At 45.2% G+C, this 17,670-nt stretch overlaps 2 protein-coding genes across 3 annotated transcripts in view; both read right to left on the bottom strand.

Annotated features, from left to right (window-relative positions):
- Positions 1-11,903: 11,903 nt before the first annotated feature.
- The window catches only part of hs3st2 (heparan sulfate (glucosamine) 3-O-sulfotransferase 2), a 65,852-nt gene continuing 60,085 nt past the window's right edge, over positions 11,904-17,670 (bottom strand). For both annotated transcript variants that reach the window (XM_010874906.4, XM_020050869.2), the window contains exon 2: positions 11,904-12,890. In XM_010874906.4, coding sequence (XP_010873208.1) covers positions 12,272-12,890 — 619 coding nt within the window. In that variant the 3' untranslated portion in view covers positions 11,904-12,271. The remainder of the gene's footprint in view (positions 12,891-17,670) is intronic.
- LOC117595186 (basic proline-rich protein-like) lies at positions 14,201-15,352 on the bottom strand (the record flags this gene model as incomplete). The annotated part of the gene is made up of 1 exon (XM_034295046.1): positions 14,201-15,352. A coding segment is annotated over one exon (1,152 nt), but the record flags the coding sequence as incomplete, so codon positions are not given.

Genomic DNA, 17,670 nt, shown 5'->3' with positions numbered 1-17,670 from the left:
ATAGCCCAATATGTGTTTCCACTCTCTCTAATAGAAGGGAGTGATAAATAGTGTCAAAGTCAGCAATAAGATCAAGAATCAACGGAACGGATGGGGAACCTTTGTCTGAGGCCATTAGAAAGTAATTTATTACGAGTGCATTCTCAGTGATATGATGGGGTCTGAAACCGGACTTGAACATTTCATATGTTATTTGTCTTCATGAAGGCATTCAGTTGTTGGGAAACAAATGTTTCTAAGATTTTTGAGAGAAACGTGAGCTTAGATATTGGACTCTAATTGTTTAATATATTTGGATCCAGATTTTCCAGAATTTTTTCAGAGGAGGCTATATTTCCGCTATTTGTTGTATGTTTTGTACACCAGATAGGTAACAGTTAATTACAGTATGGTCAACAGTGGCTGTCCTTGCACAGGAAAAAGCTCCTTAAGTAGTTTTGTTGGAATCAGGTCTGGTTGACTGTTTATGGGTAAAGAACTCATTACTAATTTTGTGAATGTGTCGAGCAATACAGGGTCAAAAAATGTAAGTGTCTCCAGTGACACCAGGTCAGAGGGGTTCTGGGTAATCTCAGGACAACTGAGATTTTGAGGACTATACCTACAGCTCCAGAAGAAATTAAGAGACCACTGTAGTAGTCTCTTAATGTTTTCCGGAGCTGTATGTAAGGAATTTGTATTTTTTCATCAAAAAAGTGAATGTTTTCATTACTGCTGAAGTGAAGACCCACTTCACTACTAACTGTCTGCAAATGTATCCAAGAGAAATTTAGGATTATTTTGTTGACTTCAGTCAGGTTAGAGAAATAAGTTGATCGAGCAGATGTGAGTGCTTTTCGGTATATTGTAGTGTACTGTTTATCCAGGCTCGTCTAAATACTTCCAACTTTCGCTCCAATTTTCTGGAGGTTTGCTTGAATGCTTTAGTATTGTCTGTGTACCAGTGAGTGAGTTTCTTGTTTTGCGTATTTCATTTGTTTTTAGTGGCGCAAGCAAATTTAAGGTAATGCACAGTGTTTAGTTTAGATCCTCAATAAGATCGTTTTAATAATTATTTAATCTGTATTTGATGAGCAAGCCTGGGAGAATATCAATAAATCTATTTGTAGTCTGAGAATTTATACTATAACTTTTGAAACTCATTGTTTGGGGTGCAACTGGGATTTTTGTTTTAACAGTAAATGTAGTAAGACGGATCTGATATTCCAGGATTATGGGGAATAATTATTAGATCTACAACATCTATTTCTCATGACAGGACTAAGTCTGAGGTATGATTGTGGCAGTGTGTTGGACCTGAGACATGTTGGACCAAACCCAATGATTCATTTATGGCTTCAAAGTCTATTTGAAGAGGGTCATTAGACATTTCCATATGAATATGAATGTTGTCCTGCATATTTTTGATTTTGATTAAACACTGGATGGTGTGCAATGTTTGGATTAAATGGAACAATGAATCATTAGAATTTATCGCATCATGTCATTTTTGACAATGCCTATAAAAGGCTGTTGCACAACTTGCTTCAGAGTCTTTCATAGTTCATGACATTTACAACAGCAGCCTGTTTGCTGCTTGGTATTTCTTTTGAAGGTTAGGCTGACAATCGCAGGTAATTGGACTGTTACCTTCTGAATCAATATGGGATGTACAGACCACAGTAAACATGGGGAAAAAAAACTAGTTAAACAGGTCCAGACTTAGGGTGTAAAAAAGGGTTCCAAAATTTTTATTTTCAGAGTTATAGGCTTTCCTATCTAGAACCATTTTGATTTTCAGGGTTCTTTGATTTTTCTTTCGATGGCATGCACATGTTGGGTTCTTGTGCCTGTCTGTACTCATTACAAGCTAACGCTTTGTTTGCTTGGTGTCATTGCCAGTAATGCACCCATAAGTAACTACATCCTATCTCCCTGTTGGAGGCAATGTTTTCTTTTACATTGCTTACAAAACATAACAACAAACAAACCTTTTGCACCAACTTTGCAAAAATGCAAACATACGTTTACCACAGCTTGACTTGGGATAAAATAAGTGCAGGAACTGCCAAATCGCACATTAGACTATGTTCATGAAAATGTATGTGTTAATAAGGCTTGGTTACTGGTTTACCAGTCTTTTTTTTTTTTTTACAAATTCTTGCTTTCTCAACGCTCCACTAAATCTGGATGTTCTCTAGAGCAAAGTGACTATGTTTAATTGTACAGTACAATTGCATTTCCATAGCCATGGTTTTCAATATGCGACACAAATCAATTGACATTTTTACTACAGTTATCTAAAAAGACTAGGCTATAAACTTGCATTATCTTCAGCTACATTTCTCAAAAACACAAACATTAGCACACATTTACCAGTAGTAATAGCTAGGAATTCATGCTTTCTCAGCTCTCTACTACATCTGGTTGTTCTATGAAGGATGCCATTTTTGTTGTACTAAATTTTCAGTTAGTAGCATGAATAACAGCAAAGTAACAGCATTTGTGTTTGTCACGTTATGCAGTATATTGTTGGCCAAGGATCTCAATAGATAATTCCAGAGGCATGGTTTTATAATAACCAAGACTATATAACCAGCCATATGTAAACAAAGTAGGCTATATATTTTATAGCATATTGGCAGCCACAGATCTCAATAATTATGTTATTAATCTAGACAAAATAAGCAGTACATTTCCACTGTTTGTTAGCAAAACTTTTCTTACTCATTTCTTGTGTTGGTCTTGCTAAACTGCTGTAGTCCAAATGCAATTAGTAAATACCTTCATCAATCTGTATTAAACACATTTCACAACAAGCCATTGTGCTTATTGTAAAGTTAGCTAACTAGCAGAATCCAGCCTACTGCAGTCTTAAAGAGACCGCAGAGTGGAGAGGAAGGAGAGGGACTATGGCAGAGCGGGAAGTTACGGCTTTAGAGATGAGCTATTTCTGGAAAAGGAAAAATGATGACACCTTGTAGACCTATCAATGTTTACTGATAGGAACATCACTGAAAGACATACAATGGCTCTAACAATCAAGGACAACCACAACGACATATATAATCGACTTGTAGCGCAATGATTACACACATTTTTCAAATCTCACTTGCCCATAGCTAGACGCAGTGACGTAATAGGATGTACTTTGACAAAAAATAAGCCTTGCTCCTCCTGGCCAATTATGTGTGAAACACGTGTCACTGCCCTAGAAATCTCTTTAACCATGATACACACCACCTAAGGTCTCCCAAGTGAAGTGCTCTTTTAATCAATGTTTGTACTGTAGGGGGAGTGGTTTCTGCTCTGCCAGACAGTCATCATTTAATTTTAGTACAAATTCCTCAAGAGTTCATTAAGAGGCAGCATCAGTGGCATTCTTGTCATCCTGCGGTTTTGTCAGCGATAAGGAAGACACTTTTTTTCTTAAGTAAATGATTATAATTTTCTTAAATCTTGACTTCGCCCTTTTTAAGTCTCCTACCAATTACCAATTACCTTGACATTATCTTCACAAGATGAAGATAAGGTGTCCCCACAATCTAAATTCAACCTTTTCCAGGTCAGATAATTTCATCGTTTTTTTCCTTTTCTATCTTACTACTCCATCTCTTCCCAGATGGTCATGCACTCACACAATCTTTACGCTCCCTTATTCTCTCCTTCCCTTCTGCCCCATGATGAAGTGACTCATTGCAAGCTCAGAGAACAGGGCTGCACATAGCTGAGCAAAGATTGAGGAGAAGGAAAACTCCAGATAATGTACGTAACATTCTTTCACTCCCTATGTTTTACCTTCCCTTGTTCTATCCGCTGCAATTCCTTTTGCAGCACTTCTGATACTAGTTTATAATGGATTATAGATTTAAAGGCTGTAAAGTCACCAATCCGGTCCACTCCAGAGCCTCCCCTAAAGTGCTCCACCTTGCAAGAGTACTAACCACTGGTCTGTACCACCGGCAGTCATTTTGAACGGACCCCATTCCTGCGCACCTGTTCCCCGTTACCAATCACCAATGACCCTATTTACAAACCCGATTCCAAAAAAGTTGGGACAATGTACAAATTGTGAGTGAAAAAGGAATGGAATAATTTACAAATCTCATAAACTTATATTTAATTCACAATAGAATATAGATAACATATTGAATGTTGAAAGTGAGACATTTTGTAATGTCATGCCAAATATTGGCTCATTTTGGATTTCATGAGAGCTACACATTCCAAAAAGTTGGGACAGGTAGCAATAAGAGGCCGGAAAAGTTAAATGTACAGATAAGGAACAGCTGGAGGACCAATTTGCAACTTATTATGTCAATTGGCAACATGATTGGGTATAAAAAGAGCCTCTCAGAGTGGCAGTGTCTCTGAGAAGTCAAGATGGGCAGAGGATCACCAATTCCCCCAATGCTGCGGCGAAAAATAGTGGAGCAATATCAGAAAGGACTTTCTCAGAGAAAAATTGCAAAGAGTTTGAAGTTATCATCATCTACAGTGCATAATATCATCCAAAGATTCAGAGAATCTGGAACAATCTCTGTGCGTAAGGGTCAATGCCGGAAAACCATACTGGATGCCCATGATCTTCGGGCCCTCAGACGGCACTGCATCACATACAGGAATGATACTGTAATGGAAAACACAACATGGGCTCAGGAATACTTCCAGAAAACATTGTCGGTGAACACAATCCACTGTGCCATTCACCGTTGCCGGCTAAAACTCTATAGGTCTAAACAGGATCCAGAAGCACAGGCATTTTCTCTGGGCCAAGGATAATTTAAAATGGACTGTGGCAAAGTGAAAAAGTGTTCTGTGGACAGACGAATCAAAAAGTTCATTTTAGAAAACTGGGACGCCATGTCATCCGAACTAAAGAGGACAAGGACAACCCAAGTTGTTATCAGCGCTCAGTTCAGAAGCCTGCATCTCTGATGGTATGGGCTTGCATGAGTGCGTGTGGCATGGGCAGGCTACACATCTGGAAAGGCACCATCAATGCTGACAGTTATATCAAAGTTCTACAACTACATATGCTCCCATCCAGACGTCGTCTCTTTCAGGGAAGACCTAGCATTTTCCAATATGACAATGCCAGACCACATACTGCATGAATTACAATGTCATGGCTGCATAGAAGAAGGATCCGGGTACTGAAATGGCCAGCCAAACATTTGGCGCATCATAAAGAGGAAGGTGCGACAAAGAAGACCTAAAACAGTTGAGCAACTAGAAGCCTGTATTAGATAAGATTGGGACAACATTCCTATTCATAAACTTGAGCAAGTTGTCTCCTCAGTCCCCAGACGTTTGTTGTCTGTTATAAAAAGAAGAGGGGATGCCACACAGTGGTAAACATGGCCTTGTCCCAACTTTTTTGAGATGTGTTGATGCTATGAAATTTTAAATCAACTTATTTTCCCCTTAAAGTAATACATTTTCTCAGTTTAAACATTTGATATGTCATCTATGTTGTATTCTGAATAAAATATTGAAATTTGAAACTTCCACATCATTGCATTCTGTTTTTATTCACAATTGTACAATGTCCCAACTTTTTTGGAATCGGGTTTGTAAGTTCTCACTTGTTTTTTATATCCATTGAGTCCATGAGTCCATCAGTGGGAAATTCAGTTGATTAGACATGATTTAGAAAGGCATACATCTGTCTATATAAGTTTATATAATGTCCAAGGAACTCTTCGTCAACCCCTTGTGTTAAAGCCATTCATCTGATGATCAAAAAAGTTCCTAGGAGCACAGTAACCGTCATCATTCTGAAATGGAAGAGGTTTTGAACCACCAAGACTGCTAATCTAAGTAACCTGGCAAGAAGGGCCTTGAACAAGGACTTGATAAAGAACTCAATGGGACATTTTTGATGCAGTTCTTTATGGTAGGGTGGCTAGATGGAAGCCAATCTTGAGTAAAAGATGTTACATGCCACCTCAAAGACTAAGGATATGAAGAAAAATAGTATCTGGTCTGATGAGACAAATTAATCTATTAGGCCTGAATGTCACGTGCAAGGTCGGGCATCAAAAGGTATCCCTTTGGCTAAATATGGTGGTGGGAGCATTATGCAATAGGGATTCTCAGCCACAGGGACTGGCTGGTCAGGACTGAGGGAAGGATAAACATAGCCAAACACAGAAAGGTCCATGATTAAAACTTGATCCAGAGCACACATGACCTCAGACTTATTCACTTAAAAAAATTGGCACACATTTCTAAAGAAAAATCTTTCATTAGATTTTATTGTCTGTAGATTGATGGCAAATATAAAGACATTTAATCAATTATAAATTAATTCAGTAACACAACAAAAAGTGTAACAATAACAGAGGGTCATTCCTCTGGGATGTGTCCCGCAGGCAGGACAAAGGCCCCCGGGCATCCAAGAGTGGAGATATGATATGTTATCTGGCACTGGAAAGGCTGTTCCAGGAACAGCCTGAGGGGAACATTGGATATAATAAAAGCCCTCAACCTTAGTAGGCATAGCCACTGGTAGCGATGCATTGTGTCCAATTCAAAAATGGGATAAGCAGTGTCAGAACCCAACTATTCTCTCTATGAATATGGTTGTTAAAAATAACTTTATACATGTAGAGAATTCCACTGAAGAAAAAGACAATGCCATTTTTCATAAACTATACAGGCTGTCTGAAAATATTGCCTAAGAACTAAGTAAACATCCCTGGCCTAGGTCAGATACAGGATGCTAATACTGACTAAGTGTAAATAATAATCAACATTTAATGTCATTAGTGTAACCCTATTACTGTCAAAGACACTTTCAAAACACTTTCAATTCCTCACACCAGTGTGCAATGGGTTTTTAGCAATGTTATTGTATTTGATGCTTTTGTGTGACTTTTGAGGGCAATGTTTTATTTATATGCTATATGGTTTCAAAATGAATGCTTACATTTGCGTGAAAAGTCTGAAGTGAAATGACAGGTTATCTTTTAAAAAACATGCTGCTGAATTGGGAAACAAGTTCAATTTTAAGATAGGATTCCTTTAAGATAGGGCTTGTCTATCCTTGGTACATAAAAGACATATTGTGCAGGCTACTTTTATGTCCATTTTAGATTCATGTGATATTACCTGTATGCATGATATGGCATCCACATTAAAACACTGGATGCAATGTACCACTGTGCACAGTGTGAACACATCACTATATTTTATATCATCATGGGGGTTGAGCCTCTCTTTTTTGGAGGCAAGAGCAACATGGTCTCTTCTTTATTTACAGAGGACTTTCTTTTAAAACTACCTCCATATATACAGTATCATCATTAATTTCCACTTGACCTACAATTTCATGTGGATTACACTGGACACTCCTGTGGTCTCCACAGAGTTGGGTAGGACTGCATTCATTTCTTTCTCACCTTATTTATGGAACAAATTGCTGATCCAACTTAAGTTAGACCCTCTGGTGTCCCTTACCAATTTAAAAAATATAATTGAAGATCATTATGGTGTTGTCTGTGATAGTTTCTGTTGAATTGTATGTCTGTGTTTTGCAAGTTTTTTGAAATGTTCTATATATATTTTTTGTTTTTGTGCCTAAACTGTATAAGTCAATGTTTACACAAGTCAAAGCCGTGAAATATATCCAAGTCTCAGTCTGTTTTCCCTGTTAAAATACAGTTTCTTAATCACAATCACAATCATTAGCAATGTCCAATTAAAGACACTAGAACATCTCTTGGTGGCACTAATAAAGCCATTATTTAAACAAGTTTCTGTGGAAAAACATTGCAATCTATGTAAGCATTTTTCATATCTACAGAGACATTTACAGACTAATGTAAAGAGCAGTGTGGTACCAAACATACTTTTGTGTCAGGCATTGTTCAGAGTTATTTCTTTCATGTTTATAGTAGGGGGAGTTTAGAAATGCCCCATTCCTGTTTAAATCTATGTTATGCAAAATATGTATTTTCACTTTGAGTTGGCTACAACTTGCATCAGCCACTTTGTTAGCCATTGTTGAATTCCTCAAAGGCTGAATAAAAATCACCCTTTACTCTTGCACACCTTTACTCTTGCTCGTTCATGTGCCGCTCTACCAGATGCACTATTGTCCCAAAGCCTTGTGGCTAATATTACAGGTTGACACATGAAATACCTCACAAATTCAACCTGTTTTCATTTTTTATTATGTAAGAAAATACCAAGAAAATACCAGTACAATTTCCCACTTCCTAAACAGAGTGACTGCCCATTAAAAGTGCTGATAGAATATCTCTATAAATCTAATCAAAACTCACCCCCCCCCCCGCCCCCGTTGTTATGGATATGAATTATTACACTAAAAATGTTATAAATGCAAAATTATGAAACGCGTTACACAAGTTTTTTCCTATACCTATATCTAGCTTAGTCAAATAATTTCTGAGCAGAAAAGTTCATATTTGAGAATTAAATAAAAAAAAGAGTTGTAATACTAATCCAGAAATGGTGTGTCTCAAATGATTTAGCATTGCTAAAAGTTAGCTTGCTACAATAGAAACACATTTTGCAGTGCAGATAGGAATAAATTATATCGCACACATCACTCTGGTCTTTAAAATTAAATGACCTTGTTATTTTGTCACAAGGGCTGGATCCCAGGTCTCAATTGTTGGAAGTCATGATGACTCAGAAGTGGGGTTTTTCAATCATTGTATGTGTGTGTTTGTTGTCTTTTAGTTTTGGCTGTATTTTTTATGTATAGGCTATGAATAATGTCTTATAGAAGATGTAATATTCTTCTTTTTTTTTTTCAGACTCTGCATTCCAGATGATGTTAACCTCCCTCCACCACTGCTGCTTTAGTGTCTAGACCATTGCATCAGCCAATCTGACCTGTGTGATAAAAAACATTTGTATTTGGTTTTCTAACACCCAGAAGTAGTAAATGTAGGGTATAATGTGTCAGAATGGTGATTTATGGCCCTGAAGGGCGGGACTTCCATATTGATGTGACAGGTGGGCGGGACATCTGGTTTGTAAGGTGGGACTTCCGTTGTGATGTGTGTTCGAGCGGGACTTCAGGAGTGATGTATGCATGTCCGGTGACTTTGTAATTTATGATTACATTGATGTTTTACAACGCCTGATGAGCAAACCAGACTAGTGTTATAACAGGTGGTTATGTTTGATGATCAACAAATGGGGCTTAAGGTTCTGGAATGTTAAATTCCCAGGCAATAAATAAGTGTTGTGTCAGCGGTAAGATGTTTGGTGTTCAACAAAAGGGTGCCAGGGTTCCAGCAACTCTATTCTGACAAGTGGTACAACAGATGTAAACTTCCATGTTTAACAATGTGCATGTAACATGGTGTTTTTCCACAAGCACAGAGTTACATGTGGGAGACTTTTTGTGTAAGATATAAAGAGTTTTTGCCCATTTTTCATTCTAACAAGAGATGGGCCTTAAGATCAGATCTGCCCTGTAGTAACGGTCCCTTAACAACCACTATTATTAACTGTAGTATATGCACGTTGAAAATCATCCCATGTTTCACAGTTTGTAGTCCAACACAGCACTACAGCAAACAAACATCACATGAGCAATGCTATTATTTTTGAAGGAACAGTCATGGCCTGGGCCAACTACACATTAAACATAGGTGGATTGTGTCGCGGTTTGGGTTTTAAAATATTGTTACAAATAAAAACAAGGATTTTGGTACATGTGTATTTATGAGCAATGGTATGTTTTGAAATAAAAATGGTTGTTTTAAGTCTTTTAAGTTGCGTTATATGGCAAAACGTTACAAAGTTACCCGCAAGAAATCATATAAATTTGCATGAACAACAGCGAATCGCTGACAGGTCAGGATATGTCATTTCAGGTAATTAAAACATTTGTAAAGGCATCTTTTGAATGTGTATAACGGGGATCAACGCAAGATTGTTTTCCACACATTGGTAGAAATGTTTGATAACAGGCATCGTTGGTTAAAAATAAAACTGTATTATTACCGGTTTGTGTTAGTATGGGCGTATGCTGTCACTGTCATGGGTAAGGTGTGCTGCATTCTCGTAATGACCAACTTGTGAAATCAGATTTTTGATAGCTGTATTATGGTCTTGTGTTTGTTAAATGTTGAACAGATTAATGGCGATATGGTGACAATAGCCAGCGTTTATATGTAAGCAGATGAGTTTATCGTTATTATCGTTAATATATAATATGCATTTCTTTGTTGCCATGTTTTGTTTTATGATTGTGCCATTCTGTTATAACCTACAGTTGTATATGAATCCCATAAGACATCAAATAAATGTGTTTGGCCTGCTCATTTATCTTCTTTACAAATAGTAGATATATTACCTTTTTCTCCAAGGGTATGCAAACTTTTGAACTGTGAATCTGTAACAGAAAAAAGTGAAGGGGTCTGAATAATTTACATATGCACTGTAGATCATATATATCTGAAAGATGGTTCTGTTTTAGCACCACTTTTGTTTTCACTATGTGCTTCTTTTGATGTTATCTGGAATCACTATCAAATTCAACTGCTTTGCAGACACCACATAGCTGTGCATTTCAATTAAACATCAAATGTTAAAGCCCCAAAATGACCTGTGTTTCAGTCAGGGTTTATACTCTGGAAAAAAAAATTGCACCCAAGAAACAACAGATTTGCTTTCAGATTTCACAATGAGTCCCGACGATTGTACAGACATCTCCCAAAAAACTGTGAGGGAACACTGCATTGCCCTGGACCTAGAACTCAGTTTTGATGAACACATAAAATGAAACTGAAACATGACATCATCCTCCCTTCAGTCTCAGTCTCTAGTTTTTCCAGTATTTTGCTGCCTCTTTTTGAAATGTTCTGGCAACCAATTCAAAGTGGGCATCTATTTTTCAAGAAACTTTGAAATCTCTCATTTGATATGTTGTTTTTGTACTATTTTCTATTGAACATAGGTTTTAAATTATTTGCACATCATTGCATTCTGTTTTCATTCATATTTTACGCAGCATCCCATCTTTTTTGGAAACAGTGTTGTTTATCTGGTTGTGTGGATCTGAGTCCTTGGACACCTCACCTCAGGACTACCTGGTCTGGAGATTCCAGTCCACCCGTTTGTGTTGCAGATCTAGTGCCTGCCTCACGATTCTTGCTGTCACTGCCCACAGCCCACCCGATCGTCCTTGTCCAACTGGTTGTGCCCCTGACCTAGATTCAGCCTTAAGACTCTGTAGACAACCCACATGTACTTATGGATCCAGTGGTCATCCAAAAATGTAAAATGTACTGTGTCGTCACCCAGCACAGCCAGTCGAGCACCGGGCCGCCCCTCCACATCCGGCTCCTCTCTAGGCTTTTTCATAGGATCCTGACCCTTCAAGTAAGTTTTCTATAGCCACTATGCATCCGTTTCTTGTTGTTGCTTGCTCTTTTAGGTTTTAGGTCAGGTATCTGTATGAATATTTTTTGACTAATGTTAAAAGGGGTTTGTAAAATACATTTGATTAACTGAACTAAGACCGAAAAATAAATGCCTGAAAATTCCACATGAGCATTTACATGTTTGGGTGCTGCTTGAATTAGTTATTTTCGTGCTGTGATTTTAAATCACACAAAAGGAAGAGTACAAACATCTGGTGTCTCTCTATTTGTTGCCTTGGATGAAAAGCTAATTTATATGTCATCAACACAATATATTCCTTCTATATGTTTTCAATGCAATTCTATGCTTCTTTGTGTAGTTTTGAAAAGACAGATTCTTTCACATATCATCACAGTGCTGATGTTAGACATAAAATTCCATAAACAGCTTTTACATTAAATATTTTTTACATTGGCCAGAATGCCTTGATATATATTTCATGCATTAATGCAAATTATAGCTTTTTAATGACTGTGATCTTGCATAGGATAGTGAGGTTACAACACATCAGCTGTCACAATAACACTTTATTTTTGTCAACTGCGATAGATTAATTCTGTGAATGTACAGTATTGTAAAAGTAACAGAACTTTGCAAAGAAAACAATTTATTGAAGGACAAATTTTAACTATGAGTATTAATGGGATGGCAGCCTCTCTCTCTATTTCATTTAAATTAGGAAAAACAGCATGGTGTTAAATCAGGTAGTTATACCAAATGTTTTAAAGTTAAAGGCATATTACAACTTGTTGAGCTTGCACTTTTATTTGAAACATTGCTGATACGTTTGATTTACTTGGATAAGGTCTCCTCATTTGAATGCACCACTGAGGTAGCCAGTCAATACACTTAAATTACCCGTTTATATTTTATGAGATTCTCAATCCCACCTAAAATCTTGTCCCACCATCTCATAGAATTTAATGTTAAAAGGCCTATAGAAGTCCCGCAACTGGTCAATGACTTCCCGGTCTATCTGCACATGAGTTCTGCCCTTAGATTTGCCAAGGCATCGGGGCTGGCTGCTGCTTTCAGGCTTCTTCAAGCAAGGGAAGCCTTTGGTTCGGTTAAAGTAGAAGTGCTTGTCTGTGATGATGCGTTTGAGTCCCAAGAAGTCCTGGATACGGCCAAGCTCCCCCGCCGGGTCTGTGATCAGTCGCTCTCCACTCACAAAGTGGATCTGGGAGAGGCGAAAGTATTGGAGCCAATTCTCTAGGTGGAGTATGTACATTCCTATACGGATGGCATTCCATGAAGTGTCCACCAGACCCTGGCTCCGGTTCTGGAAGGCCAGGTCCTCAAAGGTGGGGATGTCGGGCTTCTTTGACAAAGTCTGTGTATAGTCCGAGATGGCCCTGGTGACTGGGTTACGCACCACCACAATTAGCTTGGTGTTGGGGGACATGCTGGCAATGCGTCTCGGAGCCTCTTGCGTCACAAAGTAGCTGGGGGTTTTCTCCAGGGTTATTTGGCTGTCGAGAGTCCGTGGCATTAATCCTCTATATAGGGAAAGACAGGGAAAGAAAAACATACATTTTAAATTCAGATTTATTTTATTTCTGGAAATGACAGGAATAGAAAAACATTTTGCAGACATAATTTACTTAGCTGAAAAGGTGAAATAAAATAATATAGTAATGACCCAGATATCTGTTTCCTGAAGTAGGAAATCCGGTGCAACACAGCTAGGGGGAGTTACACCATGGCAAACTCTACCAAATAACCTTTGCAGGTAAAATAATTTAAACTGATTTAATTTCTTCAATTCAGTGCCCTACTTCATCAAGCGATGAAGCCGATGGTGCTAGAACAGAGTACCTGATTCACTCTGTCTGAGTGAGGTAGTTACAGTAATAACTGTACATTGTCTTTCACCGTGCTATCGTGTATGACCGTGCATGACCACTAGAGTGTCATGAACTTACTGTATATCTACATGTCTTACAACTTCATTAAATAGAGTCTTTAATGAAGAGACAGACTGCCTCCCTGTATGTAAATGTATGTTGTGTTGTTGATCACTATTGACAAATGTTAATCCAGCTGCTCCGGGATGAAGCGTCAGAGCACAGTAAACACAACTGAGAGCTCCATGTAATGGGGAGCTCTGTAGCACACATTTGTACAAGAAATACAGTGGGGAGAACAAATATTTGATAACCTGCAAAATCGGCAGTGTTTCCCACATACAAAGCATGTAGAAGTCTATAATTTTGTCACGGTTGTGGGATGAAGAGGACACAGGCGCAGAGTAGAGGTAGGTAAGGTAATCCATTTAATACAAAATAAAGAATGCAGGACTCCAACAAAACAAAAAGCAGCAACCAGTGACGTGGGTATTCCTTACACAGGATAAACAAAACCAAAATGAACCACGCCTTGGGGCCTACAAACTAAACTTAAATAGGGTCCCCAATTGGAGGCAATGACTAACACCTGCCTCCAATTGGGGAAACCAAAAAAAGGAGTAGAGGTGGCTAAAGGCCACCTCCTGTCCTGTCCTGGCTATGCCCCGAGCCCAGCGCAGAGATGGCTAGGGGCACAGCCAGGACGTGACAGTACCCCCCCCTAAAGGCGCGGGCTCCCGACCGCAAGACCGGGACGACCACACCCGGACCGGCGGAGGCTCAGCGCCCGGAGCCGCCGGCACAGGCCGGGGAGGCGGAGCCGCAGGGACAGGCCAGGGAGGCAGAGGGTCAGGAGACGGGAGAGCCGGCGGAGGGACAGGAACCGGCAGGAGAGCCGGCGGCGGGTCGACAGCCGGCGGAGAAGCAGGAGCCGGGGGAACCGGCGGAGGGTCGACAGCCGGCGGAGGAGCAGGAGCCGGGAGAGCCGGCGGAGGAGCAGGAGATGGGGAAACCGGCGAAGGGTCAGGAGCCGGCGGAAGAGCCGGCGGAGGAGTAGGAGCCGGCGGAGGCGGCGGAGGGTCCGGAGCCGGCGGGAGAGCCGGCAGAGGAGTAGGAGACGGGGGAGCCGGCGGGGGAATAGGAGCCGGCGGAGGAGCAGGAGCCGGGGGAGGCGGCGGAGGGTCCAGAGCCGGCGGAAGAGCCGGCGGAGGAGCAGGAGATGGGGAAACCGGCGGAGGGTCAGGAGCCGGCGGAAGAGCCGGCGGAGGAGCAGGAGACGGGGGAGCCGGCGGGGGAATAGGAGCCGGTGGAGGAGCAGGAGCCGGGGGAGCCGGCGGAGGGTCCGGAGCCGGCGGAAGAGCCGGCGGAGGAGTAGGAGCCGGGGGAGCCGGCGGAGGAATAGGAGACGGGTAAACCGGTGGAGGGTCAGGAGCCGGCGGAAGAGCCGGCGGAGGAGTAGGAGCCGGCGGAGGAGCAGGAGCCGGTGGAGGAGCAGGAGCCGGGGGAGCCGGCGGAGGGTCCGGAGCCGGCGGAAGGGCCGGCGGTGGGTCCGGAGCCGGCGGAAGAGTCGGCGGAAGAGCCGGCGGAGGGTCCGGAGCCGGCGGAAGAGCCTGCGGAGGTGTAGGAGCCGGGGGAGCTGGCGGAGGAATAGGAGCAGGCAGAGGAATAGGAGACGGGGGAGCCGGCGGGGGAATAGGAGCCGGTGGAGGAGCAGGAGCCGGGGAAGCCGGCGGAGGGTCCGGAGCCGGGGGAGCCGGCGGAGGAATAGGAGCCGGCAGAGGAATAGGAGACGGGGGAGCCGGCGGAGGAATAGGAGCCGGCGGCAGGTCGGCAGCCGGCGGAGGAGCAGGAGCCGGGGGAGCCGGCGGAGGGTCCGGAGCCGGCGGAAGAGCCGGCGGAGGAGTAGGAGCCGGGGGAGCCGGCGGAGGCATAGGAGACAGGGGAGCCGGCGGAGGAATAGGAGCCGGCAGCAGGTCGGCAGCCGGCGGAGGAGCAGGAGCCGGGGGAGCCGGCGGAGGGTTGACGGCCGGCGGGGGAGCAGGAGCCGGCGGAGGAGCAGGAGACGGGGGAGCCGGCGGGGGAATAGGAGCCGGTGGAGGAGCAGGAGCCGGGGGAGCCGGCGGAGGGTCAGAACCCTGTGGGAGAGCCGGCGAAGGAGCCGGAGACATGGAAGCCGGCGGAGGGTCAGGGAGAGCCGGCGGAGGTTCAGGGAGAGCCGGGACAGGCGAGGGCGCCGCTGAGGCCGGGACAGGCGACGGCGCCGCTGAGGCCGGGACAGGCGAGGGCGCCGCTGAGGCCGGGACAGGCGAGGGCGCCGTAGGACGATGGGGGGGCTCCTGGGCAGGTGAAGGCGCTGCGGGACAAGGCGGCCAGTCCACCGCGGGCTCGGGCGGCGGCCAGTCATCCGCGGCCTCGTGCGGCGGCGGCCAGTCATCCGTGGCCTCGGGCGGCCAGTCAACCGCTGGCTCGGGCGGCGGCGGCCAGTCATCCACGGCCCCGGGCGGCGGCGACCAGTCATCCGCTGGCTCGGGCGGCGGCGGCCAGTCATCCGCGGGCCCGGGCGGCGGCGGCGGCCAGTCATCCGCGGGCCCGGGCGGCGGCGGCCAGTCATCCGCGGACCCGGGCGGCGGCGGCCAGTCATCCGCGGGCCCGGGCGGCGGCGGCCAGTCATCCGCGGGCCTGGGCGGCGGCGGCCAGTCATCCGCGGGCCCGGGCGGCGGCCAGTCCACGGCGGGTACTGGCGGTGGCGAAAACAGGGCAGCGGGAGGAGCTGGCGGCTGAGGCCACTGGGCAGCGGGTGGAGCTGGCGGCTGAGGCCACTGGGCAGCGGGTGGAGCTGGCGGCTGAGGCCACTGGGCAGCGGGAGGAGCTGGCGGCTGAGGCCACTGGGCAGCGGGAGGAGCTGGCGGCTGAGGCCACTGGGCAGCGGGAGGAGCTGGCGGCTGAGGCCACTGGGCAGCGGGTGGAGCTGGCGGCTGCGGCCACTGGGCAGCGGGAGGAGCTGGCGGCGGAGGCCACTGGGCAGCGGGAGGAGCTGGCGGCGGAGGCCACTGGGCAGCGGGAGGAGCTGGCGGCTGCGGCCACTGGGCAGCGGGAGGAGCTGGCGGCTGCGGCCACTGGGCAGCGGGGGGCGCTGGCTGCGGCTCCCAGGCAGCGGGGGGCGCTGGCGGCGCTGGCTGCGGCTCCCAGGGAGCGGGGAGCGCTGGCTGCGGCTCCCGGGCAGCGGGGGGCGCAGGCTGCGGCTTCCGGGCAGCGGGGGGCGCAGGCTGCGGCTTCCGGGCAGCGGGGGGCGCAGGCTGCGGCTTCCGGGCAGCGGGGGACGCAGGCTGCGGCTTCCGGGCAGCGGGGGGCGCAGGCTGCGGCTTCCGGGCAGCGGGGGGCGCAGGCTGCGGCTCCCGGGCAGCGGGGGGCGCTGGCTGCGGCTCCCGGGCAGTGTGGGGCGCTGGCGGCGCCGGCTGCGGCTCCCGGGCAGCAGGGGGCGCTGGCTGCGAGAACCGGTACGGCGGGTCCCGATAGCCCCACCAGTCCTCACATCTCCCAACATCAGGGAAAGCCCTCATAGGCCCCCCCGGCGTTGTTGCCCGACGCCTAGGAGCTGGCACCGGGCAGGGCTGGGGCACCTGGACTACCCCACACGTGAGCACGGGTGGCACGGCCGCGTCCTTCCATTCCGCCTGCCCCCACAGCACCCCGCCAAGAAATTCTTGGGGCGGACACACGGAGGTTTGCTTACATCGCCTCCGTCGACGTCTCCTCCGGGGTGGATGCTGTGGAGGCCCGGTGTGCCGCAGAGGACAGTAGGGGTTCTCCTCCTCCTCGGTGTCGCTGTCCGGCCAACCGAGGAGTTCCCCTACCGTCCATTTCTGCTGTGTCTCTTGGTGGTGGTTCATTCTGTCACGGTTGTGGGATGAAGAGGACACAGGCGCAGAGTAGAGGTAGGTAAGGTAATCCATTTAATACAAAATAAAGAATGCAGGACTCCAACAAAACAAAAAGCAGCAACCAGTGACGTGGGTATTCCTTACACAGGATAAACAAAACCAAAATGAACCACGCCTTGGGGCCTACAAACTAAACTTAAATAGGGTCCCCAATTGGAGGCAATGACTAACACCTGCCTCCAATTGGGGAAACCAAAAAAAGGAGTAGAGGTGGCTAAAGGCCACCTCCTGTCCTGTCCTGGCTATGCCCCGAGCCCAGCGCAGAGATGGCTAGGGGCACAGCCAGGACGTGACAAATTTTTATCATAGGTACTCTTCAACTGTGAGTGACAGAATCTAAAACAAACATAAGTATTTGATATTTGATCAGAAAAGCAGAACTTAATATTTGGTACAGAAACCTTTGTTTGCAATTACAAAGATCATACGTTTCCTGTAGTTCTTGACCAGGTTTACACACACTGCAGCAGGGATTTTGGCCCACTCCTCCA

The sequence above is a fragment of the Esox lucius genome, chromosome 11 (assembly GCF_011004845.1).
Source record: "Esox lucius isolate fEsoLuc1 chromosome 11, fEsoLuc1.pri, whole genome shotgun sequence".
In the NCBI taxonomy this organism is placed as follows: domain Eukaryota; kingdom Metazoa; phylum Chordata; class Actinopteri; order Esociformes; family Esocidae; genus Esox; species Esox lucius.
Note: the sequence above shows the minus strand (reverse complement) of the source record. Positions and strands in the feature narration are given on the sequence as shown.